Raw genomic sequence first — 27,749 nt, 5'->3', positions numbered from 1 at the left:
TATGCATTAATGCTTTATTTTAGCACTAAAACTTTCTTGGTTTACCATAATCCACTCTGGTTTATAACCCAAAATGCCATCCCAGACTGACCATTTGAATTGCCCTTTGGAAAACAGTAACTTGTATAATGTAGTTGTAGAACAATACCAAGATTCAGACTACTACAGAATTATGACTAACATCTATGTAAGAATACTTACATTCTGAGAGGATGAAAACAAAGACAGCTTTTATAAACAGAATGAACAAACAGTAAACACTTATATTAGCTGCTTCGGACTCTGAGGATAACATTGATTTCCTTTCCACTGTATTTCCTTCTAGGCTTCCACAGGGGAAGGAAATAATCAATTAAGTAAAATGGTCTTCATTAAAGACAAAGGAAACTGTAGAAAGAAGATGACAGTTACGCATTTTTGGAGACAGTCGATAAAGTAAATGAATTTCACATCAAGACAGTCTGTGGTATAACAAGAGACAACTGAGATTAAGAGCTTAGATGATACTGAAATGATCTGCAGCTCTAAAAGTAAAGCTTTGTGCCACAGTGAATTACCAGTAACAATTGAAGAGGTTTCAGACAGGCCCTCAATATTCTTACTGGGAGCTCTATCCCGTAATTGTAGTACTTCCCACAAAGGTATATGGCTTAAACAGTCCTGGTGTTATGACATTACTCAGAGAACTACTGCCCTTCTGTACTTCCATAAATTTCTCCGGGGATTGATATTTACGATACTATGCTTAGATGGTTAAAATAGGGAATCCTACATTAAAGGCGTGTTCTGTTCTATGCACTAGCATCACTGTGTAGATGGAATGGAGACCTACTTGTTTATAGCTCTGAGAAATAAAAAATTAGATCAAGGAAGTCAGTATTTGAGGGGAAGCTGTGGTTTAAGGGAACAACGGACAATTTGCAAATTATTTTAAGGAATGACAATATATTTGATCTATAATCTGAAAATCTTTATTAGCTGGATCCTGACCAAGTAAGAATGGCTAACAGATTGTTCTTCTGGTAGAGACAAAGGAGAGGCTATTAGAAATAATGATGTTAATAAATAATAACAATAAATTGTGGGAAGGAGACAAAAACTACAAGCAAAGATGAGGTAACAATTCCCAGTTACAGGGAAAAAGGCTGTGGAAAGAAAAAAGTTCATAAACAGGAACCTGAAAGGTAATATGGGAACAATGGCCTCTGAAAGAAGAGAGAAGGATATAATAGAAGACGAAAGAAAGATGTTTCTCCCTTCATGCACTGTTGCAAGAGGGACCACAGGAAAAAAGGTCTTAGAGTTCTGCACAGCTGGGAAAAGACATCTGAAATAACACACTGTGGGAAGACTTGTAAGAGAGGAGAGGATTGGAAAGGGAGAAAGATGCTAAAAGTACCCACAAAGAACAAAGTATTAGAACGAGAGAATTACGATACATGCAGGTAGATTATGTTTCAGATCATCTATGCAGGACATTTTGAGAAGAAAATCAGGGAAATATTCCTGTGTGTCAGTGTAGTGGCAGTGGCAGTGAAAGAAAGAATGAAGAAGTAGTAGTAAGTCAGGATGAAAGAAAGAGGAGGTGGGAAATTTTTTTCTATCCTTTTAAAACATTAAATTTGATAAGCTTGAGAGTCCATTTAATAGGATCTGATTTTACATGGTTGATAGGAAAGGATACTTACTCTCCACTTTATGCAAGATTAATGCCACTAAGGTCAATCAATACACTACTGGTGTAAAAACCAGTCTCTGCTGCTGAAATGTCACAGCCCTGAACTCCATGGTTCAGGAACAAGATCTAATATATTTTGGTCTTTCCAGGTCTGGTATGATTACCACCTGTTTCAAATATTTCATATGCCACACTTCCTTTGTACAGGCAATAAAAATTTAGGTGTCTTCATAACGCATTATTTTTACTATACATATCTGTAATGGAAACTGTGGTTTTGGCCTGTTTAGTCTCTCCACATGAAGTATTTCTTTGCCTCCTGTGAAACTGTATACAGTTCAAACAGTATGTAGACTTCCATGGACAGATTAAACTTCTCTCACTACACAATCACATATGTCTGAACTCAGCATAATAATGTCAGGTTAGAAGATGAACCACATGAAGATTCCCAGTTTGAAATTAATTTCACCTATCTACACTGGAGAGTTGTACAAGGTATATTCCCATCCAAAATAATTATATTAACAAAATATTGCACCCGACTTCCAAGTATGGAACAAAACACTTTGTTATTTTCTGATCTATTCACATGAGTTACCATTACTGTTCAAACTGATCAATTGATAACAAACCATTAAGATGCAACAATATTAATTTGTTCTTATATGATCATTATTTTTATGAGTTGCGTAACTACATGTATTCTAGTATTTTTTCCTTTTAATTTTTAAAATTCTACTCTGCAGAAGTTAAAGTCTATCACCTGCTTATTAGACAAACAGCAAGAAGAGAAGAACAAATTGTCTACTTTTCACTTGGGAAAGTTAGATACATCTCGAATTTGAAGCTTGTTTCTTAGATGGCGTGTGTAGGGATTTGGGGGTAGAAAGGAAAAGTGTGTGTTCACGAGGTAATTATCTGTACTGTCCATTCAGTAGTAAAAGACAGCAAATGTATTTCATAAAGACAGTTAAGCTTTCCTAAAAAAAAAATAGTAGCACAAAAGTAATATTTCTATCTGTCTATCCTAGGCTAGTTATGTAGCTTTGATAATGTGACATTAGAGAAAAGTTATAAACTCATTTCAACACCAGAGAAGCCATAAACAAAGAAAACTGGTCACATAATGCAGCGCCTCAAAGAATAAGAATATCTGAAATACATTTCTAACAGGAAAAACCAATTATCAGTATTTTTTTGAACTCCTGTTCACTCTGTAAGAAACTTAATAAAGGTAAATAAACATATGACACCATGGTCTAAAATAATCCAGAAAACGACCATTTTGTTGCATTTGTTTAATTCTGTGAATTGCACAGACTACTCATGAAGAGATAAGAGAATGTCATAAAATGTGTAGTTGAATGAGGATACATGAAGACATCTGTTTCTAGAATGCAAAGCACCATTTGCCCAGAAATGCCTGTTAAAACATTCAAGATTAAGAGTGACTCTCCTCTAGCCAGGGTGTCTGTGTGTGTCTGCACTGCTTTCTCAATAGGAATGTCCCAAGCAACACAGAAGGTTGCATTTGATGTCTTATTGTATCTTCTCAACTGTAATATCTTTTATGTACAATCAATGATACAATAATGAGTCATAGCTCTCTCAAAGAATATATGGCATTTTTACTTGTTAAAAGATTGTTGAATAAATTTGCTTTCCTTACCCATTTCAGACATCTCTGGCACTGAAACAATATATGGTCCATCTGTAAATTTTGGTGCATTGTCGTTGATATCCTGCACTTTGATTATAAACTCAGATTCAGGTTCGAGTGGCTTGTTTGTCCGTCTATCAATAGCTTGAGCATGAAGCACATAGTGAGTCTTCTGCTCTCGATCTAGGCTTTTGGTTGAATGGATGTCTCCAGTTGTGTCATCAATAATAAATATAGTCCCCGCCCCTTCTCCAGTAAGAATGTATTTGACTGATCCATCACCTTTGTCAGAATTGGAGTGCAGCTGTAGAATATAAACACAAAATCATATAAAATGACATATTAAATTTCATGAAAAGTTATTGCACACTAGATACAAAAACTGTAAAATAACTGCTAGCACCATTCTACACTAGTTTTTAACTTTTACACCTCCTGATGTAATTCCTCACACACTATTTCTGGCAAGTCAGTCATTCTATTCAGGGTCATTTCCACCTAGCACAGTTTTTTTTTTAAGCTGGGATTTCTTGGGTTCTATGTCCACTCTAGAAAATCTCCCTACATGGAGAACATTCCAGTATCTGGAGCGGTTTTTATTTTAGTTTGGTTTGGTGTTAGTCCTTCTAGTAGTTGTCTTACACCACTCATTGCTAGAAACACTGCCTCAAGCACTAAGCCTGGAGCAGCCACGGTGAGGATTGTTTGCTTCAATGATTGCAGTTCAGTCCCACCACCCACATTACCTTCCCTGGTGCCAAGGACAGCATCCATTACTGCAAAAGGACACAGTGACAGATGTCTGTCCAGGATTACAGTACCCCACAACAAAACACAGCCATTTTCTCTGGTTTTTATTAAGTTGGTTTTAATTAGAAAGTCACCTAATTTGCTTGTATTCAAATTATTTACAATTAAGTAATGAATGATACTTCCAGCATTTTCATTGTTCCTAACACACATTTTGTACCGTAAAATAAATATTATACCCCTTCTTGTGAGGAATAAAGCTGATCTTTGGGGGGGTGAGATGGGGGGAAGGAAAAGTCACTAAGTACCCTGGTGTATTAAGAGATAACATGAAACAGCTACCCATTAAGTCTCAGTGCTTCTAACTTGACTTTAAAGAATTACCTGTTTAGATTAAATATTAGCATGTGTTCTCTGAGAAGAAGGGGTGATTTTTTGATAGATTGAGAGGCTTTGTGTTTGTTTTTATTCCTTAAAATGACTTTGAGAACAGAATGTATTTATTGAGGTGCACAATGAGAACAAAGCGATAATGCAGAAATGAACAGCCTCAGGTATTGTGCAGTTATATTGTGATGTTAAATCAGAAGGGAAACATTCTCCTTTTAAGAACTCACTCATTCTTATTCTTATGCCATTGCCCTGACTATGTCTCAATATCTATGAAGTTTCTATACAGAATCTGAGCAAAGCAGAAGCAGAATGTGAGATATTATTTTTAGTTAACGGAACACCAGGTGTCAGTTTCCAGACTCCTTTCCCTTTGCAGTTTAGAAACCATTTTGGGTTGGACAGAGAGAAAATAAGACTTTTGGAGGTACAAATTATCTTTTCTTTTTGTGACTTAAATCATAACATACAGAGGTGCTGGTATTTTCTCACTCTCTCCTTGTACCTTTTCCCCCAGGTCTTTGTCTTGTCTTTAAAAATATCTAGCTTACTATATGTACAAGGAATAAGCATATAGGGCTTGATGACTTTTTCATTTTGCATTAAATTATGAAATTATGATGTCACACATAATTTATATCTTGTCCTGTAGGAGGGTTTGGGAGGTGGAAGTCTAATAACATTTAGATTGTCAGTTCATATAAACTTCAGTGTAACTTCAGTCATATACTTATCTGAGTCACAAGAAGATATGAGTGAATAACCAAAACAAAAAAAGGTCACCACTGTGGATTTTTTTTTAATTTACTTTGAAAATTAAGAAAGAACCAGAGAAAGGGTCTGTTTGCTTGGCTTTGCCTTTATAGGACAGCAGGACAGTCTTACACATTTCCTTCAGAGCACTGATGGGAAAGTTATGGTTACACCTCTTCTTATTCTCAGAATAATACTGTATTCTATTAATAAAGGAATAATATACTAAATGTAAAATGACAGGGATCCAAACTTCCTATAAAGCCAAAATGTTCTCTGAAGTGATTTATTCCTAAAAACATGAATAGCGGGTATTCTGATATTGTAACCTTGGTTTGCTGGTATTCTAATTTTTCAGAAACAATCAGACTGTTTTTTCTCTTGCTGTAGGCTCCTTTTTGATAGCATGAGTTCTAAGTGTTAGTGTTTTCAAATGTTAAGATTTGCCTTAGAAAGGCTGTCCCTAATTTACAGGGGGAAAAAAAACCCCAAGAAATACAGGAGAAAATTTGTATGCCCAGGGAAATCATAAATTTGCTGAGTTTATGAAGCTATAAGGAACTCTAAGTTAAAACTATTCCAGACTGGGAAATATCAGAAGGGTCTCCATCCTCATTCTCTCTTTTTAACTGCATGCATATACATAAAAGCATCTTCAGGTATATCCTATAGAGATCCCAACACAAATCATGGTATTCATAACTGGAATTATGAAAGGATGAACCGGTTAAGGAATTGGTTACATAGGTAGAGAAATCAATAAGGAACTGCTGTAGAATTTAGAGAAGTAAGCTTCCCTCAAAATCCAAATAGCAAAATAGACATGGCGTTCCAATACCATACCGCAGAAAGACACATTCAGAAATCAATTGTGATAGCATGAAATGTATGGAACGCTTGGAAAAAACAGTAACATTAGCTATTTTTTGTTGTGAAGAAACAACTATTTGTACTTGCCATCAGTGAAGAAAATCCAGGTACATTCTGAGTCAGTGGGCTTTCACATCTAACAAGTAATAAGTTTAAAAACAAAATATTCTCAGCTGATTGCACAACCAATCAATTCTGTGTTATTCCCACTAAACATCATGTTACCCAAAAAAATTCAATGGAAAAATGCAGTCAGGAATGTTGTTAAAAGAATATTATTTGCATATTAATAAACACTGAAAGCATTCAATTTGTAACTGGGTCTTTTACAATGTGGTTGTAAGGCAACAACTGAAAACAAGAGAAAGCTAAGAGAAGTTCCTGTTCCTTTACCTTCCTGATATTTCTTATATTGTTTGCAATGTAACACTTTGACTTTCTCCTTTTTATTTCTAATGCTGAATTTAAAATTCACATAGGAGGATTTTGCATATCACTTCTATTGCATAACTAAGGGGCCTTTCCTTTGTCAGTTTGTTTATATTTCAGTTTTTCTGTAAAGATTAAATAACTGCTTGTCTTTTTTAATACTTCCATCTCAGTACAAATTAGCCCAAGTAGGAAAATGTCAAATGCTTAGTTGCAGTATCTGTTGTGCTGAAGAGAGTCCCTGGGAATCCCTGCTTAAGACCATGGCTACCAGATTAATGAGAGATTCATGTCCCTGAGCATGGTTGCACTTCTTTCTTTACTCTGCATACTATGAAATCATCTCCACAACAGGCGGTTTATTCCACAAAAGCATTTCTCATTATAACAAATGCAATACACTGCTTAGGTTACGCATACACAGTTTGAGAGACTATATTTCTGCAGCTATGTCTATGATGATTTAAAACACAGCAAGGGAAAAAAATCTAGGTGGACAATAGTGGACCTTCTCTCTACTTGGGACTGCTGTGACTATTCCTCTTTCAGATTAATTTGACAGAGAAGGGGATGCCACTAAGCAATGCAGACTCAAGCCAACCCATGTTCTGTTTACCAGTTCAGACATAATTTGTGTGACCCGGGGAAGTCATCTCAATCCAGATCCATAGAAATAGTGTGGACATTTCTTTTTAATGAGATGCCACCTCCTCTGCCAATTACTACTGCAAGAACACGTATACACTAGAGGATGAGACACACGTCGTAGTAATGTGAATAAATAGCTTAAACACAAAATGCGGTGTTATTTTTTTGCCTGCTGCACCAGTCAGATACAGGAAGTTGAAATGTTGTGGGAGTCTTTTAATTTAAAAAGAAATACAAACACATCACAAACTGAAATATGATTACTCATAAAGTTGAGATGAGTAATGAGCATTGAAAAGACATACAAGGGAAATATGCCAAACATCACAACACAGCTCTCTGATTTCTGTATCAGTTTTAACTCTGACTATGTAAACATTACTGAAAATGTCTTTCGGTAGGTCTTTGTTTCTATGATAGTCCACCTCATGTGATGACTATATATTGATCTATGCAGTAATTTTTTAACTGTTATTTAAAGAAGCTATTTTGTCCTTCTTACATTGTTTCAGCTTGCTTCCCTAAGCAACCTCACCTCAGAACCCAAACCCTATTTTAAAAACAACTCTGCAGAGCAAGGGTTTGCCTAGTTAACCACTAGGAAGGAATAAAGCTTGAGTTCACCACTTAGCCCTCCCCACCCGGCCAGGGCTCATCCGACCCTGCCCATGATTCAGGACCTCACTGCAGCCCCTTGGCACCAGTGACCCTCCAGCAGGGCTGGTCTCCAGCTGCCCACAGCCGTGCCCTACCCGGCCATGGGTCCTGCTGAGCTGGGCCCACCCGTGGGTCCATGTCCCAGTCCGGCCTCGGCCTGGCCCCATCCCCAGGGAGGTGCCTGGTGCAGGGGCTTCCCTGTTGCCCCCCGGCTGCCCTGCTCCTGGCTGGCCCTGCCGTGACCCACCTGGGGGACCCCAGTGCCCCAGCCCCTGGGAGCTGCCTCACTCTGCTGCAACCAGACAGCAACATCAATAATTCTCCAACTTCCAAGCACTGCAGGCTTCCAAATTCCTTGTAGAAATGCAGTTTCTATCCTAAGTGATGGGCTGGCTCCTGAAAACATTACTTATCACTGCTGATTTGGTTATAGTCCTAACAAGAACGCAGCTATTAAATACTCTGAATCTGTCCACGCCAGAAACTGCCAGAAAGTATTTAATTTTCATCCCCTTATGGGAATTATTCCTGTCTTTATTTTGCTGAATTTTCAGGGAAAGAAGAAACTGAAAATTATAGCTGAAGAGCATATCTGGAATGTCACCTTTATCAACCCAGTGGGCTCTACTTCTTGACATATTTAATAACAGGTTGGATTCAGGATGATTTATGATGTTTCTTCAGTCTTTAACTAGCCTATATCAGCAGTCCACAACTGATTTTGCAGAACAGCAACAAAGGTGTCCTTGTTTTCCTAAGATTTCAACATTTTTCTTCCACCAGTCCATTTAAATAACTCTCTTCTAGTAATCCTGCAGAAACTGTAGAAGGGCTACATTTTCCAAAGGCATGAGTGAAAAAGTATATCAAACATTTCAGTTTATGAGTTTTCTTTATATTCTTATATGAATTTTGATACAAGTTTTTAAAATAATTATAATTTGATGCACCAGCATATTGATTGCTGTAAAATGAATGCACAGAATGTAGGCTTACAGCCCAGCTAATGCAGTATTGTTACTGCTAGTAACTACAAAGTGATCAGGTGGCTAAAGCCTAATTGCAAAACCAAATGGTCAGGTGGCTACTGCTTAACTACTGGCCTTATTCACTACTTTTCATCTTCATACATCTTCTGCATACTTGTTTTAGCTAATGCTTAGCAAAATCATAGATCCAAACATTAAGGCACAGTAGCAAGCTGCCCCCATGAGCTGTAAGGTCAGCTAGCAGGGAAGAAGGCTGACCTGGCTGAACAGAGAGCTTTGGCTGGAACTTGGGGGCGGGGGGGGAGGGGGGGGGAAAGGAGAGTGTACCACCTTTAATTGGAATATCAATAAGTTATTGGATTTGGATATAAGATATGCATTGTTTTGTTGAAAAAAAAATAAATCATGATGAGATTCCCATACATGTGCTAGATTCAAATCCAAGGCTGATTTGAAAAAAATCAAGAACTGCTGCACTAACCTAATCGATTTAATCAGAGCAGAAGTGGCTATGTACATATAAACTCAAATTATTTTGAAATAACTGCAGAGAAATAATTTAAAAAATAGCTGACAAATAATAAACAATAAAAACGATACGCACAGAATTCCAAAGCAAAACTTAGGTTCTGGTAGTGACACTACCACTATGCTTTTGAATAAAGTATTGTCTTCTGTCTGGGGAGCAGCAGGTTCTTTCAAGGAGAGCAGAAGAACCTCCCTTTCACAATTCTTTTGTCATTGTCAATAAGTTTCAACAGACAACAAGATGGCCCCAGCACAACACTACCACAACAAAGTCTACCAAAGTGCCCAGCCTAGAGGAATGACAAAATTATTCTCAAACACAATGAGCCATGTGCTTTAGCAAAGTGTAAGAACATATTAAAAAAGAATGCATGTATGTTACTTCACTTTTGTTATGCACAACTGTTTAATGCTTCAATAAAAACATCAAAATGTAGATACGCATAAAGAATTAATGGTACAACACTAAAACACTGAGTAAAAAACATTTTCATCTTCTCTAATAAGAACTGCAATCATGTTGACTTGGTTTGATGTTTATGTAGACAGAACATGTAATTTAAAAGAAATGATACAATAACTTAGTAGTAGTAAAAACCACATATAAAATTATTCTGAATGGTACACACTGCAAAATCAGAGTCTAGCAGATACTACTGAAATGTTTATTGTGCCTATGCAGTAAAAGTGTCCTCAGATTTGCTGCAGACTTGCTTCTTTGGTCTAAGCTACAAAATATGTTTTAATGAAATATACTGCTCTGGGCAATGTCACACCTTTCGACGGAATTCTCAGAGGGAATCATTAGCCCAGGAGATAACTGTATTATCCATAGCAGTGTCCACAAATCGAGAAGAAACTATTCCCCACCCTTGTCAGAGTAAGAAAACACAGAATTGCAATTGCCCCCATCTGCTGAATGAGCTTTCAGAGATAGAAAAAAATAATTGGTTTGCAATCATCCAGGAAAACCACAACTGAAGTAGTATTAAAATCACAGTAGAACAGTATAGCACACAAACATCTGTTCTTGCAAGCTGTGCTTATTTGAAGTCCACTCCTTTGCTAGTGCTTTTGGGGAGACTGGGTAATGGCAGAAGTATGCAGGTGCATAAGCAATCATATCTGAAATAACATCAGCTGTACTAAAGCTGACGCAAGTGGTCAACATTAGCTTCTCTTTTCTCTCAGTAATAAAGGAGGACTGCAGTGCATGACAAGAAAAATAAGATTGGAATCCAACACCAATACAATAAACATTTATGTATAAAACTGTTGTTTTGTTTTACAAAGAACACTATATATTTTTAAGAAAAACAGAATCCAAAATTGTACTTTCACTGTATAATGTGTCTAAACCCATATAGAAGAAAAATACCTCCAGTCTACTGAAGTTTTCATCTGAATTCTCTTCAGAGCTATAAGCATTCATTTAAGACATCTTTTACTTGGACAAATGTTATGGTAGGCATAGAAACTTTTCTTTTTTTCAAGAAGAAAGTAGGATTTACACAGCTTATTTGTTTTACAGGTTTTAGAGAGCTGGACAGGCATCCTGCTGCAGAACATGCTAATCAAAAACTTCTAGTGACTTCTAGATAAGTGACTACAGCTCATTGAACACACCTGAAATCAAGTTGGTCTTTTTGTTTGGGTCCTATTTGAAAAAAAGATTTTTTTTAAACAGAAAACAAGACTCCTCATTCCCCAGTACTACTCTATAGCCAGGAAATGTGTTTCAGAGTGGAAGCACACTGCCTTTAACCCATGAAATGCTCACCTGCAGTGATATTTATGCAGGATGGCCACGAGGTATTAGTGTAAGATAAGTACTTCACTCTGTCATATCATCTTGCCTTTATGTCTGACTAATTAAGGAAAATCATGAAAGGCAAGCATCATTATTCCTTTTGCAAAGAGGAGTAATCTAAGTTTCACAGACTTGAAATCCACCCAGAAATATGAGAACAAATCAGATGTTAAAAGCCCCTAACCAGACTTTGGTCTATCCAGTTGCAGTATCATTAGACAATGCTGAACACTGCAATTCCCAAAGAAAGTGGGAGAGGATGGACACCTGAAGCCATAAAACAAAAAAAGAAGAAAAAAACAAAAACAAAACAAAAACAAAAACAAAATCCTGAAGGCCTATAGAAGTACAAAACATTTAAAAACTCATCTTTTCCATGCCATCAGAAAAGCATCATCAATAGAAAAGGGGGGAAGAACAACAACAAACAACAAAAAAACCTACCCACCAAAACTGCAAGGTAAATTAAACTATGAGAGACTAAAGTTACACTTCAAAAGAATGCTTCATTGTTACATTCAGCCAAATAATTCTGACAATTTAAGCCAGATTTGTGCTAGGATTGTTTGTATGGTAGCCAAAATTCTGGCTTCAATGTGTTTGAGCAAGTAATTAATGCATGGGTTGATGTTATGTTACTTCACAGCATTCTGTTCTGGCAAAGCATGACTCCTTTCTCCCCTCTGATGTTATATGTCACTAAGCCATGCAGAAAACTATTTCACGCTCTCTAGACAAATTTATAGAATTGAGTGGTCTTCAGTTTTCATCATTTTTGCATAACCACTGTCACCAAAAACTCAGTTTACAATCAATAAATCTGTAATTTTGGTAATAACTTGGATTCCTACATCCATGTAGAAGGACCATAAATTTGATTAAGTTTCAATGCAAAGGCCTTGATGATACATAGTTACTAAAAGAAGCCTTGGACACACTACATCACCATTGGAAGAAGAATGTACTGTTTCAGTTTGTGTTGTTACTAATTACAATAACGAGGTGTTATGTCAGTATAAAGCATGAGAATCTTGCCTTTCCTGTCAATGGGCACAAGCACACAATAAAAGTGCTTCAGTTCACGGTACTACTCTCTGGCACAACCCTTGCAAACTTCAGCGCTGCTTCGTTTGTAAATGCCGTACTGTTCAGCTACATAGTCAGAGATGCACTAAACCTCAGAGATGCAAGAAGTAGTCCTAGGTATCAGTATCATAACTTCCATTATCTGGAGAAGTAAGCCCACTTTCAAATGAAAGAATGTTTGCTTAAGACATTGAAAATGTCAAGGTCGAAAACCTGTAAATGCATATACTGTTTTTGAAAGACGAAGAAATGCCAGAGTTTGGGCCTTGGGGATTCACTGAAGCAGTGAAAAGCTATTCTTCACTGGAAAACATTGCATATTTGTGACAATGCTGGAGTAAAAACACAGTTTCTATTTCCACACACTGTTTCTGCAGACTTTCTACAGATGCCCTTGACCTTCGTATCTGGTGCCTGGCCACTCAAGCTACTCTCATTGCAGGGATTTTTTTTGGTTGTTGTTGTGGGGTTTTTTGTTTGGTTTTTTGGGGTTTTTTTGGCTTTTTTTTTTAATGTGCACAAGTAGAGAATCAAACTCTGCTTTTCCTTCCCATTTGCAGTAGAGGGAAAAAAGGGAACACATCGACTGTACCAAGGTCTTCCAAAAAGAAAATACCTATCTGCCCTTACTCAACAAGAATGCCAACCAAACAATTATTTCAGATTTTTTCCAAATGAGAAAGAACTATTAGTTCTCTAAAACTCTGATCAAGGGTTTCCACATTATGTGTGGTCTCCATGTATATAGCTTCTCCTGATAGTAGCAGGAGTGACAGAAATAGCTCACTGGAGCACAGAGCTTGAAGTGTAATAGTACCCAAACTCTTCATTTGTTTGCTTGTTTGTTTGACAGTGCTACAGCAAATACTGTTTACTCTACAGAAGAGATCTTAAGACAGCATATTCATTTTTAAGCTCTGGAAAAACAACTCTGCAGTGTACCCATGTGATATTCTAAAAGACTTCTTTCTCCTTCGCTTTTCTAAATAATATTGTGAAGATAAAAATGAATGTGTGATTTTCTGATGTTGTATTTGTGAGCCATGTAAAATCAACAAGAGAAAATTTTATGCCAGGGACTCAATTACTCAAGTACAGAGTTTGATTAGGAAAGCAATAATAAATGGAAAAGTTCAAGGAGAGATAATTAATTTGCCACCTTCCTTTTATCCCACCCTTCCAAAAATCTTTCACACATTTTTGGTTTTGATGTCTTTAAAGCTAATTTTCTGATAAATTTATAAGACTGTGGAAAGAAAACAGGTTAGCTACTTTCCAATGGCTTCTATTTCAGGTGAAAAAGTTATTTCATTCTGAAGAAACTAAAGGAAGCACGCTACCACGCATTATCAAGAACTGCAGAGATCATTGTTTCAAAAGGATTTAATTCCATATTTTTGTGAGATTCTTATCAATGAATGTTAATGCACTTTTGCAGTTAAAACAAATGCATGTTTTTATTATTTGAGGGGGGGTTGGTCATCTTATTTGTTAAGAGTTCTCTGTTATATAATTCTTAAATGTTAGAAACTGGTATGACAGTATTGCATAAAAGAATACTGATTTATTGGGGTATTGATTCACTGTTTCTACAGTATTTAACACTTGAAGGCATGTTTTGGTTTTGCACCTAGAATACCATTTCATTTCTTTTGTGTGGCCTACAGCCTTCTTTTTGGGGAAAATTTAGATTTGTAATAAAATTGCTTCTGTTTAGTTTCCATTAGAAGTCTCACAAGGGATTACTCTTCTGCATCTGCCTTGGAAGAGAATATGATTTTTTTCCAGTCACAGATACTTCCTCCTATAACGTAGTACTCTTGCTGTTTGCTAGAAGCAAAAAGGACTACATAATACAGGAAGAGAGCCCCACATCATAATGATGGAATGTTTCCACGAATTCCTTTCAAAGACACTGGTGCCTCAAAATCCATTGAAAACGTACAATGCCAACCATGCCACTTTTGACATCTTTGTTGGGTAAGTCGTAAGATCCCTGTTCACAGCAGAAGCTTACCACTTGCCCCTGCCACAGATATAACTCATATAATGTCTGCAATAAGAAAGTGACAAAGTGGTCACGACTTTTACAGTCAATGACTGTGTTTTTACAGGTAGGAACAAAGAAATGGAAATGCACCAATCCCAGTGAATGGGAATGAGAACAACTGTCCTTAACTTTAGTTCTGTTTAAGAACTTTTACAGAAGCTTCTGTATTCTTCCTAGTCATCATGAACCCCATCTGTCCATACACATCTGTACTGCCACTACTGCAAGGCTTTGATTGTAAGACAGAGTAAAGCCCTCACTTACATTTAGTTCAGTACAACTTCTGCACAAGTAAAACAGAAACTCTGAAAATGTTTACAAATGAATTTTATATCACAATTTATGACTGACTTGCATTTTGAGTTAACATCATTACTATAGAGGCCTTGTGTAACGCATAATCTTTTGCTCCTTTTTCCACCTGACAATGTAATTGCAGGTGCTGCATACGTTTTCAGCAGAGTACAGAGCATTTACACCCTTTCACAGACAACCACCATTCTTCATTGTGACTAACAATGCACATTCTAATGATGAGGAGAAGAAATTCTGCTAGACTTTTGAAATAGCAACAAAGACCAACCCTCCAAATTTCCAGAAACCTGTATTTAAATTCCAAATATGTTTAATTATTCCTGCATTAAATCCATGAAATGTCTTGTTTCTATATGCAGCAGTGGTGTATTTTTGTATACTGGGATACACAAGAAGAATCAATGTCCATGAATCAGGTATCCGCAGATTAAATGGCAATGTAAAATTATATCATTTAAATAATAAAATATTAAATTATATAATTTAATATTAAAATTCTGGTATTTTAATATTTCCAAGCAATAATTTTTACATTAAAATTCTCCCATGTATTTAAATACATAGCATGCGTGCTGAACAGTTTATCTTCCTTAGCTTTGGATATATGGATATTTAAAAATTAAATAAAGCCGCCTCTGCAAAACTCTAAATTTCTCAATGAAATAACATTTATGAAACAGAACGAGGTCTTAAAAAGATTAGTCAGGATGAGTCTGGTACAATGCTCTGGGTGATGCTCTGTGTGTGTTGAGAAAGGAATGTACTCTGAATAATTAGAAGAGGTTAGAGGTTCCATCTTGGATCTTAAAGGGATGTACCACTGACAAAGTTAAAGGAATGTGCTCTGAATAATTAGAAAAGGTGGGCACCTGAAGGAGATAAGGAGACCAGGAGTCAGGAAATCTTGGAACAAAGAAAATTGAAGGGTTTATTCCACCTAGATCCCACCTATTGTGAATGGAATGATTAGGTGTCAAAATCAAATGAATATGTATGTAACAATGTTGTAACCTGTCATGAAAACTGTATAAAATACCTAACTTTTCACTGAAAACTTTGGACCTAGTTTGTCTGGTGGAAATTGGCTAGCTCCCCAGCGTTGCACAAAATAAATACCTTTGCTGCTTAAAGACAAAATTGGTCTCTGAACAGTTACTCTGTGCCGTTTTGGCATCAATTATGTTCTTTGCTGTCCACTGTAAAGTCACAAATGTTTGGTAGTTGAAATTGTTTTCACTTGTCTGTAGAACAGACATACCCTGACCATGGAATTATCTTGAATTTAGCACAAGAAAAAGAGAGTTGAGAAATACTTTCTTCCACAGTTAAATTTGATGGTGGTTAACAGAAAAGTGTTTCAACAAAGCAAGTCACAGCCTCACTAATTTACTAAAACAAACAATAATATATTCTGCATGTTAGATTTAACACAAAAGTTGTTTCTCATTAAACACTGTCCTATATTCATCATCACCTAATTCCAATAGGGAACACTAATGTTCTTTTTATTGACACGTAAGGAATCCCAGACATGCTATTCCATTCACTGCTATTGCTTCTTAAAGTAAGTGATCAAAAAAAGGTCAGTTAAAACTTGACCTTTCTCCAGGACCAGTATTCAAAGTATATTAAACGCCATAAACAAACTATCCACACTTCAAGGCAACATATTCCTCTCCTTACTGTTTCTTATGTATATGCTGACCTATCAATATAGAGATCATTTATCATGAACATTTCAGTCCTTTTTCTTCCCAAGAGACCCTCTGACAGCTTCTCCCCTGTCAAAAAAGGTTCAGGCAGAACAGGATTGCAATCTTCTAAAGCTACTGGCTGCCAAGAAATAGTTAGGTGCAAATAATGCAGTATCTGTAAAATGATAGGGGAAATTAATTTAAACAGAGTTCATTTCAGGAAGTAATTATAATGACCATTAATATATCTGTTACTAGATACTCTCACTAGCTGTACAAGGAGGTGTCAATAGAGTCCCTGCAGTCTCTTCTGGATGTACAGTTAATTCATTAACATATTTACCCCAACAGACTGTCTCCTTTACATTGAAGAAGCCCAGAAGGAAGTGCCCATATGGCCTAGCAGAAGACCTTGGGGATCCGATTCTGATCTCCCCATGTCTTTTTTCTAATCAAATTTCACCAATGGTACAAAGTTCAAAAACATTTATTCTTTTTCAGAAAAAAAAAAAAAAAAAGCTTGGTACTTCAAACACCTAGTGAATAACTGAATACAAGTTTCCACTCATCATCATAAAATAACTGAATATTCCTCATATTACTAAAATACGATTTATTCCACATCAGGAATAATCTAGTACTATGTTCACTGGTGCAGTATAGCCCTAACATCAGAGTTCATGGTACAGTGCAGACTGCTAGTTAGGGAGCAAAAATTTTATTTTGATAAAAGCTCAACTTCCCCCCCCCTCCCCCAAGTGATGATTTTTAACATTATTCAATCATCTGGAAACATGTTCCTTCCAACCCTAACAATTCTGTACTATGAGAACTAAAAAAAACTGAGACAAATGTTGGAACTGTAGTAAGTATCATATTCACTAAAGGCGTGCTCAAGAAAACTGGAGAAAAACAAAAATGCCTCTTGCCTCCCACTCCCTCTGTTAATGTAAATAAAATCTTTGTTCAGGCACAAATGCACATCACAGAGAATTTCTTGTGTGCCAATGAGGAGTAAACCTACAGAATAATTACTAAGTGTCACAACAAATGCTGACGGAGAAGTTAAGCAAGAAACATCATATCAAAACTATTCCTCTGTAAATGCCAATGAGAGACGTTTTGTCTTTCAGAAGGATAAATTCCTGGGTTGACCTAACTTGCAGGAAAAAAATCCACATTCTGGAGATCAGGCACAAATTATTTCCATGAGAGTCTGGTAACACTAGCACTGAATCAGTTTGGATTTGAGAGTGACTTTTTATCTATCTTACAACAACTTCTAAAATGATTCATATTAAAAATGCTGCAGATGTCTTATATCACATTTTGTAATTTGTGAAAAACATGTTTCAAAACTAAATTTTCAAACTTTCCTCATTTGATGTTGACTTTTCCAACAGATGTATAGAACTACAAAACCAGAAAAAATAATGTATTTAAAATGTTTATTTTTCTTTAATCATCAAATGGTTGCTCTTTTTTAAAAAAAATAAAAAATTAAAAAATCATACTAAGTACTTTTCCTTACAAATATCCTGTGGTCTGAATTCCACAGGTCCTTATGATTTACACAGGGAGAAGTATTTATTTATTTGGAGTGGGCTCAGAATTGCTGCTTATCACTTTGACTGACACTGTTCCTTTATTTTGAATTATGAAATACAGAACATGAAGGAAATCCCACTGATGCCAGTGGACTCTGGATCAGACCATAAACACTGGTACATAAAACTAAGGAAAACAGCTATTGTTTCAACAATAAACATGAATTTCAAAGATGTTTTCTTTGATTTACAATGCACGTATTATGTATCATATATATATATATATACACACACATATGACAAGATATAAATCTTAAAATAAACCTAGGTAACAACATAAAGGGAGAAACTTGTCATTTCCGACCTCAGATTTTCAGAACTGAAGGAGGGGGTGGGTGGGTGGAGGTGTGGTGGAATAATCTCCTGTGTCTGAGGTTAGATGACCTGTAAAAGAGCACTAAAATTATTTGATTATATTTTCAAGAATTTGATTGTTTTACTGTCTCTGAAGTATTTGGCATTTCTGGAGCCAATCACGTTGACATGGGTATGTGTCATGGTTTAACCTCAGCTGGTAACTAAGCTCCACACAGCCTCTTACTCACTCACTCCTCCCCCAGATGGGTGGGGAGGAGAATTGGGAAGGAATGTAAAACTCTCAAGGGTTGAGATAAGAACAATTTAATAACTGAAATAAAATAAAAACAAAAGAATAATATTGATGATAACAGTAACAGTTATAAGAAAGCGAGAGAGAAGGGGAAACGGATTAAATCCAAAGGGAAGGGAGAAAACAAGTGATGCTCAATACAACTGCTCATCACTCACTGACCAACACCCAGGCCAGTCCCTGCACAATGATCGGCAGTCCCGGCCAACCGCCCCAGTTTATACACCCAGCATGACATCCCATGGTATGGAATATCTCTTTGGCTAGTTCAGATCGGCTGACCTGGCTGTGTCCCCTCCCAGTACAAACACCATCCAGCAACAAACAAAACCAGCATATTATCAACACTGTTCCCACACAGCACTGCACTAGCCACCAGGAAGAAAAACAAGTCTATCCCAGCCGAAACCAGAACAGCATGCAATGTTTTGCCATGTCAAAACAGCTCTACTCATATACCACTGAAGTAATGGCAGGCTACCTGGACACAGATATTAGAGTTGTTCCCTCTTCAGACTCTGGACTAAATTCAAATCAAATTAAAAAGGAATAAAAGGAGATAACATGTCCTGTTCTGAGGATGAAGGCCTATTGAGCTAACAAATGATAATCCTTCAGCTGTCAGCAACATCTGCAGACATCAGGTAGCTAAACTACTTAGGCACTAAGTAGTACAAGGCTTAATTGCTGCCTGGGGTTAAACCTCTTCAAGTGTTAATTCACACTAGGCCAGGAATGGCAGGATAAGATTGTTCTCAAAACATTAGATGGCTATTACCTTATTAACTGCTTGCTTAGGCCCAGCTGTCTGTGTAAGCAAGGTCAGGACAGGAGCAGTGACCTCTCAACCAAGCTGAATTCTGAGCTGCAGTGTACACGGTGGAAGAAGCTTTCTGAAGTGAAGAGTTCAGAGTTTTCAGAGTTACTTTTTGGCTTTTGGTTTGGTTTTGTTTGGTTTTGTTTTGGTTTGGTTTTTTTTTTTTTTTCCAGAAACTGCAGATGGTTTACTTTATTAAATCTTTACTCCAAAATTGCAGAAGTCCCACTCCTCAGCCCAGGATATCACATCCTCATCTGATCAAGCTTTCCGCTCAGGTCTTTCAGGCTATCTTACATCCCTCTATGTTTCAGAAACTACTATCATGGCTCTTCACTTTCTTTTGGTTTTCCCTCATTTACCTTGTGTTCTCTTATGCATCCTAGCTTGTAACACTCATCTGTTTGTACGCTCCATATGCACTACAGTTCCTAAAAGCCCATCTCTAACTGCATTCACGCTGAATGCACTGATAAACTGTGATGCCAAGGGCACATGAAAATCTAAACATCAACCTCTGGTCTGGTGTTTAAATTTTTTGCTGAATGATATGGAGAATTCTGGGAGGATGACTGGGTGCAAAATCCTGCAGTGAACAGAGGGTTATAGAAACATTTATGGCAAAAAAAGTGTAATTTGCAGCAATAGATAAATATTCCTTAATAAGTATAAGAATTTATGCACTTATCACTCCTGTATGATTCAACACATAATTTTTTAATAGAAAAAAAAAAAAAAAGAAAGAAACAAGAAAACAAAACAAAACCAAAACTGTATTTAGAATTCTGGTAGTTAATGTGGAATTTTCATTACAGTAAACAATTAAAAGTTAGGGAGTTCTTTGTCTCAGGACCATCTGTGTTTTAGCCTTTCCTAAACACATGCAAAGGCTCCATGGGTTGGCAACAAATGCATTTTCAGTTTAAAAACATGACCTGCCCCTCCACAACAAAAGATTTAATTCTGTGAAGGCAGATGCGCATCTATTTACATCTACAGCACACATGCAATCTTGATGAAGTTGAGAAAGACAGCTCAGAAATACAAATACTTTAGAATACTGAACTCTCATTTTGCCTTTTCTTTTAAATGGAGAATTAAGGTATTTTTCACAATTCTACATTTATTTCTAACATAAAGAAGAAAAAAAGCTTCCAGCACTCAGTTTAAAGCACATGATATGGCTGTGATAACAGCTTTGCAGAAAGACACCAAGGACACAGACATTCAGTAAAGCATGAGTTTGCATGCTATTTATCGCCTCTCTGGATGTAGTGCTTTCAGTATCATGGTGTTATTCAGAAGATTAGCATTTGAAGGGAATACTTGCTTGTGAAATTATCAAAATGCTCAAGGACAAGTAAAGCCTTGTGAAAGCAGAATATAATTAATGATGAAATTCCGGAAAATGCTTTCCTGGCTCACAATACATTGGATTAGCACACCTAGCTACAGATTAATCCCATTTCTGTTTTATAGATGTAATGTTATAGCTTTACATTTGTCTGTGTACTTTTACTTCTTACATTACAAACACCCCTCATGCTACATTTTGTGAGTTCTGTAATGCTTTTTCTCCTTATTTAAAATAATTATTTTTCAAGTTTCATTTGGTCTGAGAAATGTTCCTGGAAAAAACAGAAGCCTGTGGAATGAATACTACCTGACAATCAGCAGATTTCTTCTAGTGAATATGGATTTTTCCTACCTACCTCTGACCAGCAGTAAGCATGGCTTACTGTGTATCAATACATCCAAAAAACATTTTCAACTAGCTTTCAATTTCAGTTCCAGTATATGTTTAGTAACGAATGGAAGATTTTTGCCAAACTGGTCTGGTCACAAAAAATACTCTTCTCTCTCCTATTGTGGAAAATCCTCTCCAGTAATAATAAACTTATTAACATTTTTGTTAATATTATCCAATTGCCAACAGCAGGGAGGGGAAAAACTTCTATGTTCCACTGTTAAAAAAGCTTGTTAAAAACATAACTTGTTATCGCAATAACTCAAAGGTGTTTTACGTAACACCTTCCTCAACCTCCTCCCCAACCTGGAGTGCTTCCCTTAGTTGTTCACTTCTTTAGACAATAAAACCGTTATTCTTCAAGGTAAAGGAACAAATTATTTTCATGGCTGTGCTCCCCTGCCTCATGCAGAAGGTGAGAGAGGTGATACTTCACAACCTTAGCTGGTAAAGGAAAGTGGAATTTGTTATCAGAACTACTACCTACCAACCCAAGATTCAAAATACTTTTTCTCTAATAGTCTATACATGTTCTTCAAGAAGCCTCCACATGGAAGGGATACCTCTCTCTGCAAAAGCTGCATTGGCTTAGGGGTTCCAGAAAACAACCACACGGGCCCTGGAATGTCCAGCATGCACCATACCACACTGGGGACTCTTAGGACAGTTTTTGATATCCTATGCCCTTAACAATCATTTTAAGTTAGACAAAAAATTCTAGCTAATAAGTTCTGGATATCACTTCATTTTACTTTGTGATGACTATAGTTATTTCGCTCCAGCATCCTCAACTTTTGTACGTATTTTCAGTAGTTAATATACGAGCAACTCTGACATATGGGCAACCATCTTAGATAAAAAAACAAACAAACAAAACAACCCAACAAAACCACAAAAATAACCACCAAAAAAACCCAAAAAAATGAGAGCACAAGAGAAAATAAATGAATGAATGAGATGATGCAAAAGAGTACTGATTAAATGAGACAGAGTAGACAAAAATCTGTTAGGAAAGTTTCACCATGGCTGGTCTTATAGTGGGCTATGGTTATGGAATGGATGATCTCTGTTGAAGTTTCTTCCTGATCTGCAATACTGTGGCCTTTTAAAAAAAACATTTTCGCTATTTCACATACAAATCATCTCCTCCTAATCTGTGATCTTGCCTTGATTATAGGTAAACTAGTTCAGTTCTATGAATAAATCAGAGTCTAACATTCAATAGCAGCATTTATAAAGGGGTGAAAAAGGGTCCAATTTTTTCAGGGAATCATTATTTCATTGTATGTCAGCAACACTTGATTTATCTTACAGGCATGAGCGCTGAAATACTACAACATGTTTTTCTTGAGCCAAATAAGATCTGCAAAAAACCAAGCATCTTGTAAGACAGATTGTTCTAGCTCAAATTTCTTAAGAGGTGTAAGGTTTGACAAATAACAGATTTATCCATTTTCTTATGTTTGTTAAAACAGATACTTGTATTTATGTCTAGGATTAGCCCCCATATGAATATCCTTACATACAAAAATAACGTGTGATCGTTTCAGTAATGCTAGCATTTAGAGCATTGATCATGTGTTAATTACTCTTTCTTAATGATATATATAAAATATACATATTACAAGGCAATGTTCTGCTATATTCTGCACACACACTTTATGCACAATGCAAGCTCATCAAAAGAACTTCACCACTTTTGAAAACAACAACAGAAGTGAGGTGAGGCTTTATTATGGAGGCACATTTAAAGAAAAGAACACATTTTGTACTCACAGGGATACATACTTAATTATTACATGTGCCCTTCTCACTTGCTCACCATTCCAACAGAGAAGTAAGACCTCCCCAAATACTTGGGGATCCTTCCATTAGGAGAGGTTCCATCTTTTCTCATTTTTAAGCAAGGCATGGCAAAAGCTTCTTCTTTTCCTTTTGCAGCTATCAGGTAGGACAGAAAGAAACAATGCTAATGCTCACAGGCACTTGTACACTGATGGATACCCTAAAAACAGGGGGCATGGGAGGTGGTATAATTATTTTTAAAAAGAGCAATGTTACAACTGTGGAAGATGTCAGTCAATAGGGCTGCTCAACTCATAGATGCTATCAAAAAAGTAACAGTACTGACTCTTATTTAAGTAATACTCCTTTCCACTGTCCTGGTAATCCGAAGATCTAAGAAAGGTGACAGCATAATTTAAATCAGGATCATTCATTCAGGTTCATAATTGCAGCTGGTAATTTGATAGCAAATAAATGGTGAAGTCAAAACTGATTTGAAGGTTTACCCTCCTTTCACAGTGCTCATGCTTCCAGCTCTGGCTGTCAGTCCCTTCTCATCAAGTTCTCTTGCACATAACTGTGCCTTGTCCTTTCTCCCTCTTTTGGCTCATGACTCGCCACTGCTCCATGTGTGGTCCTTCTTGCTGTCCTAAGCTATGAGAGAATGCACTGCTTGCACTGCACAGGAGACTGGGAGCTAACAGTATCCTGGAGCAGGCAAAAAAACCACTGCTGTCAGTCAAGGGAGTACCCTTCAGCCATGCTCTCTGCTGTTCCAACTACCGATTCCAGATGCTGTCGCCTCCCACTGCCACCCTGCCCTCAGAATACTATCAAATTCCTCAAAGCAGAGGATACCTTTCTCTCTTAATAAGAGAGAGAAAGAGTGTCATATCCTATGTAAAAAATACCATGTGAGAATCTGACCCATAAAAATATTATTGACATCTCTGACAAAAGAGGAAATTAAAAGGAACAGTGAAATGTATACAAAATATAACACTCATCTTCTTGTTGCACATCTGTAATTGGCTTAAGCAGAAAAAGAAAAACTTATTCTACTATGCACATTTCATTTTCCAGTCCTATAGTTAAATTTTTAATTTAACTGGGAGTCATTTCTTCTCCCTCATCTGGAGGTTCATAAACATGTGCAAACAAATGTCTTCAGTGCTCAATTTTCATCCTTGTCAGTAAAGTAAATTCACTATTACGAGCCATAAATCAAGACACTCACAACTCACCTAATCAATAAACATGATGGTTAATTAATTAATTAATCATGGTTTATTTGTTGTACATCTGACACATGATTAATCCAGTCACACAGCTTCTCAGTGTGTCCTCTGATAAGCATCCCAGCTCTGAAGAATGGGTGAGAATAGTCCCTTTGCACTGTTTGAAACTCCCTGTGCGTGAGTAACACAGATACTTTTACCCATTACCTCACCCAGGTCCTGCCACCTCCATGTAACAGAAACCTATCAAACAAAAGTCAATTCCAAGTTTAGCTTCTGCTTGCCAGCTGAATGTTAATAAAAACCATAGAACATTGCTGCAACGCTCAGGAACCTTTCTCAGGTCAGTTAGGGTTCTCCAGAATTCACAGAAAGTAGAAATAATCAATTAAGATAAAGCCCAAAGCTTCTGTAGTTTAATTTCATTTTCAGAACCACAGCTAATTTCAGATTCGCAACTGTTTTAACTGGAAAGGCAACAAGAAAAAAAATAATCTAGGCAAATCTTAGTGATGTGCAGATTCAGGAAATTTATAGGAATTACAAAACAAGTTCTGCATAGCCAAAGACAAGTCCCATGCACTTCTGCTCCACATGGTATTTTCCACAATAACTAAGAAAAGAAACCAAGTTCTTCACATGTCATTACACATGTGCTTCCACAAATATCCTACCATACAAAGCTGATTCATCATCTCCACTCTGGGATAGCTTCATAGACTAAACTTAAAACTGGTTCCTGTCAGAAACTCTTCAGAGGCTTCATTAAATAAACGGCGACTAGGACACAAACTCCAACATAGAACTGCATTGTATACAATTTTCCTTGATTCTCTACAGAACTAGCAAGATCTTCAAATATAATTTAGAGAACAAATCCAATGATATGCCATTTACATCAGCTGAGAAGCCAGACTCTGAAATTCAGATTATTGTCACATTAATATGGTTTGCTAGAGTTGTTCAGCAACACAGTATAACCACATAAATCTCTTCAGTGTGTTAATATTAGATGTAATTAATTATCATGGGACATGCTACTGTCTAGTAAGCTGAAGATCTCCAACACTTTAGTGCTTATGTTCTACTAAATCAAGACTGTAGCAATGAAGATTTCTCTCAATAGAGTATCTGCACTTAGGAGAAGACGACAAAGAAATGGCAGGTGCACAGCCCTCGTTTTTTTACACGACATGGCTGCCTGCTAATTATAAGCTTCAGTGGAGTCATGAACATTTCAGAGTACAACGCTGCTTGTTAATTCCCTTGTTTTATGTTCCAAGATTATGCCTTCAGCCATATTTGAGTACATACTGGTAACAACTCTGCATCTGTCTGGAGTAGAAAATATTTTCCTGTTGTGTTACAAGAGCCGGGAAAACTGACTGCCATTCCATACATATTTGGGGGTATGTGTTAGAGCAAGAGGTCTGGAAAGATGCAACTCAACTGAATCAAAGGTGAGGAATAAACTTTGGAATTAATTAATTTTTAATTTTTTTTTTTTTTTTTTTACATAAATGCTGGGGCAAAAAAACCCCAAGCTTCTTGTTACGTGCCTCAGCTGAACTCTTTACAAAACTAAGTTTCAGAAGCATGCTCTCGTCATGGTTTATCCCCAGCCAGCAATTACATACAACACAGAAATTACAATAACAATTGTAATGAAGAAGGGAAGAAGAGGAATAAAAGCCCAGAAGGGAGGGGTGGGCACAGACAATCATGACCAACCACCACCTATGTCAATGACCAGCTGGGGTGCATGGAGCTCTGCCAGGGGATGGATGAGGAGCCAACTGAGAGCTCATGGGTCAGGATCAAAGGGAGGGCAGGGACAGGTGACATTATAGCAGGGGTTTGCTACAGGCTGCCCAACCAGGACGACTGAGCAGATAAGGTCCTCTATAGACAGATAGGAGCGACCTCATTCACAAACCGCAGTTCTCATGGGCGACTTCAACCACCCCAATACCTGTTGGAGGGACAACAGAGCAGGGCACAGGCAATACAGGAGGTTCCTGGAATGAGTTGATGATAACTGATGATAACTCCCCCCTCCAAGTGATACACGAGCCAATGAGGAGAGGTGTCATGCTGTTCTCACCAGCAAGGCGGGGCTGGTGGGGAATGCAAAGCTCAAGGGCAGCCTTGGCTGCAGTGACCATAAAATGATGAATGTCAAGATCCTTAGGGCAGCAAGGTGGGCACACAGCAACTACAACAGTCACTACCCTGGAATTCAGTGGAGCAGGCATTGATCTCTTCAGGGATCTGCTTGGTAGAATACCGTGGGATAAAGCCCTGGAGGCAAAAGGGGCCAAAGGCAGCTGGTTAACATTCAAGGATCATCTTCTCCAAGCTCAGGAGCAACATGTCCCAACAAAAAGTAGTCGTCAGGAAAAACACCAGAACGCCTGCATGGATGAACAAGGGGCTCCTAGACAAAATCAAACAGGAAAAGGAAGCCTACAGAGTGGAGAAAAAAGGACAGATGGTCTGGGAGGAATACAGACAAGTTCTTTGAGCAGCAAGGGACCAGGTTAGGGAAAGCTAAAGCCCTGATAATTCAATCTGGCTAGGGTCATCAAAGGCAAGAAGTTTCTATAGATACGTCGTTGATAAAAGGAAGACCAGGGAAAGCATGGGCCCTCTCTGGAAGGAAACAGGAGACCTGGTTACCTGGGACTTGCAGAAGGCTAAGGTACTCAACAACTTTATTGCCCCAGTCTTCACCAGCAAGTGCTCCAGCCGCACTGGCCCAGTCACAGAGAGCGAAGGAAGGGAGACCAGGAGAATGAAGAACCACCCACTGTAGGAGAAGATCAGATTCAAGATCATCTAAGGAACCTGAAGGTGCATAAGTCCATGGGACCTGATGAAATGCATCCAAGGGTCCTGAGGGAACTGGCAGATGAAGTGAGCAAGCCACTATCCATCATATTTGAGAAGTCATGGCAGTTCGGTGAAGTTCCCACTGAATTGAAAAGGGGAAACTTAACCCTCACTTTTAACAACAGAAAAAAGGAAGACCTGGGGAACTACAGGCTGGTTAGTTTTACCTTGCTGCTAGGCAAGATCATGGAGCAGATCCTGCTGGAAACTATGCTAAGGTAATTGAAAATAAGGAGATTATTTTTATTTTTTTGTGACAGTCAACATGGCTTTGCTAAGGGCAAAGTGTGCCTGACAAATGATGGGGTTACAGTGTTCGTAGATCAGGGAAGATCAACTGACTACTTGGACTTGTGCATGGCATATGACACTGTAGCCACAGTAAGGTTACTTCATATTAATGCTGGCATTATGTATTGCTACTCTAATAGTATGTCTCTTTTGTGAAAGAAACAGGAACGTTAGTCTAAGTTCTTGATTTCATCAAGTACATTTGTATATGCTGGCTGATTAGGCGACATGTGTTCTTTCTGCTACTACTAACCAATGTAAGTAACTATCAACTCCCATAGTGAAGTCAGAGAAGTCATTATTTTTCAGGGACACAGAAGTGTCTCTGATTTCTGCAGTGGATACAAAGGGGAAATGATACGTAATAGATGAAAGAGTCTAGTTCAAGGTAAATGTTAATAGCTAAATTAGTAAGAAAGCAGCCACATAACTAAGAGTTATTACAGAATTCT

General features: G+C 37.4%; 1 protein-coding gene across 8 annotated transcripts in view; it reads right to left on the bottom strand.

Moving 5' to 3' along the window:
- CDH18 (cadherin 18) overlaps positions 1–27,749 on the bottom strand; it is a 337,159-nt gene that overhangs the window by 146,793 nt on the left and 162,617 nt on the right. For all 8 annotated transcript variants that reach the window (XM_027812997.2, XM_027812999.2, XM_027812998.2 and 5 more), the window contains one exon: positions 3,351–3,645. In XM_027812997.2, the coding sequence (XP_027668798.1) occupies positions 3,351–3,645 (295 nt within the window). The remainder of the gene's footprint in view (positions 1–3,350; positions 3,646–27,749) is intronic.

The sequence above is a fragment of the Falco cherrug genome, chromosome 3 (genome assembly GCF_023634085.1).
Source record: "Falco cherrug isolate bFalChe1 chromosome 3, bFalChe1.pri, whole genome shotgun sequence".
Lineage (NCBI taxonomy): Eukaryota > Metazoa > Chordata > Aves > Falconiformes > Falconidae > Falco > Falco cherrug.
The sequence above is the reverse complement of the archived record's forward strand: the minus strand, read 5'-3'. Positions and strand labels throughout refer to the sequence as shown.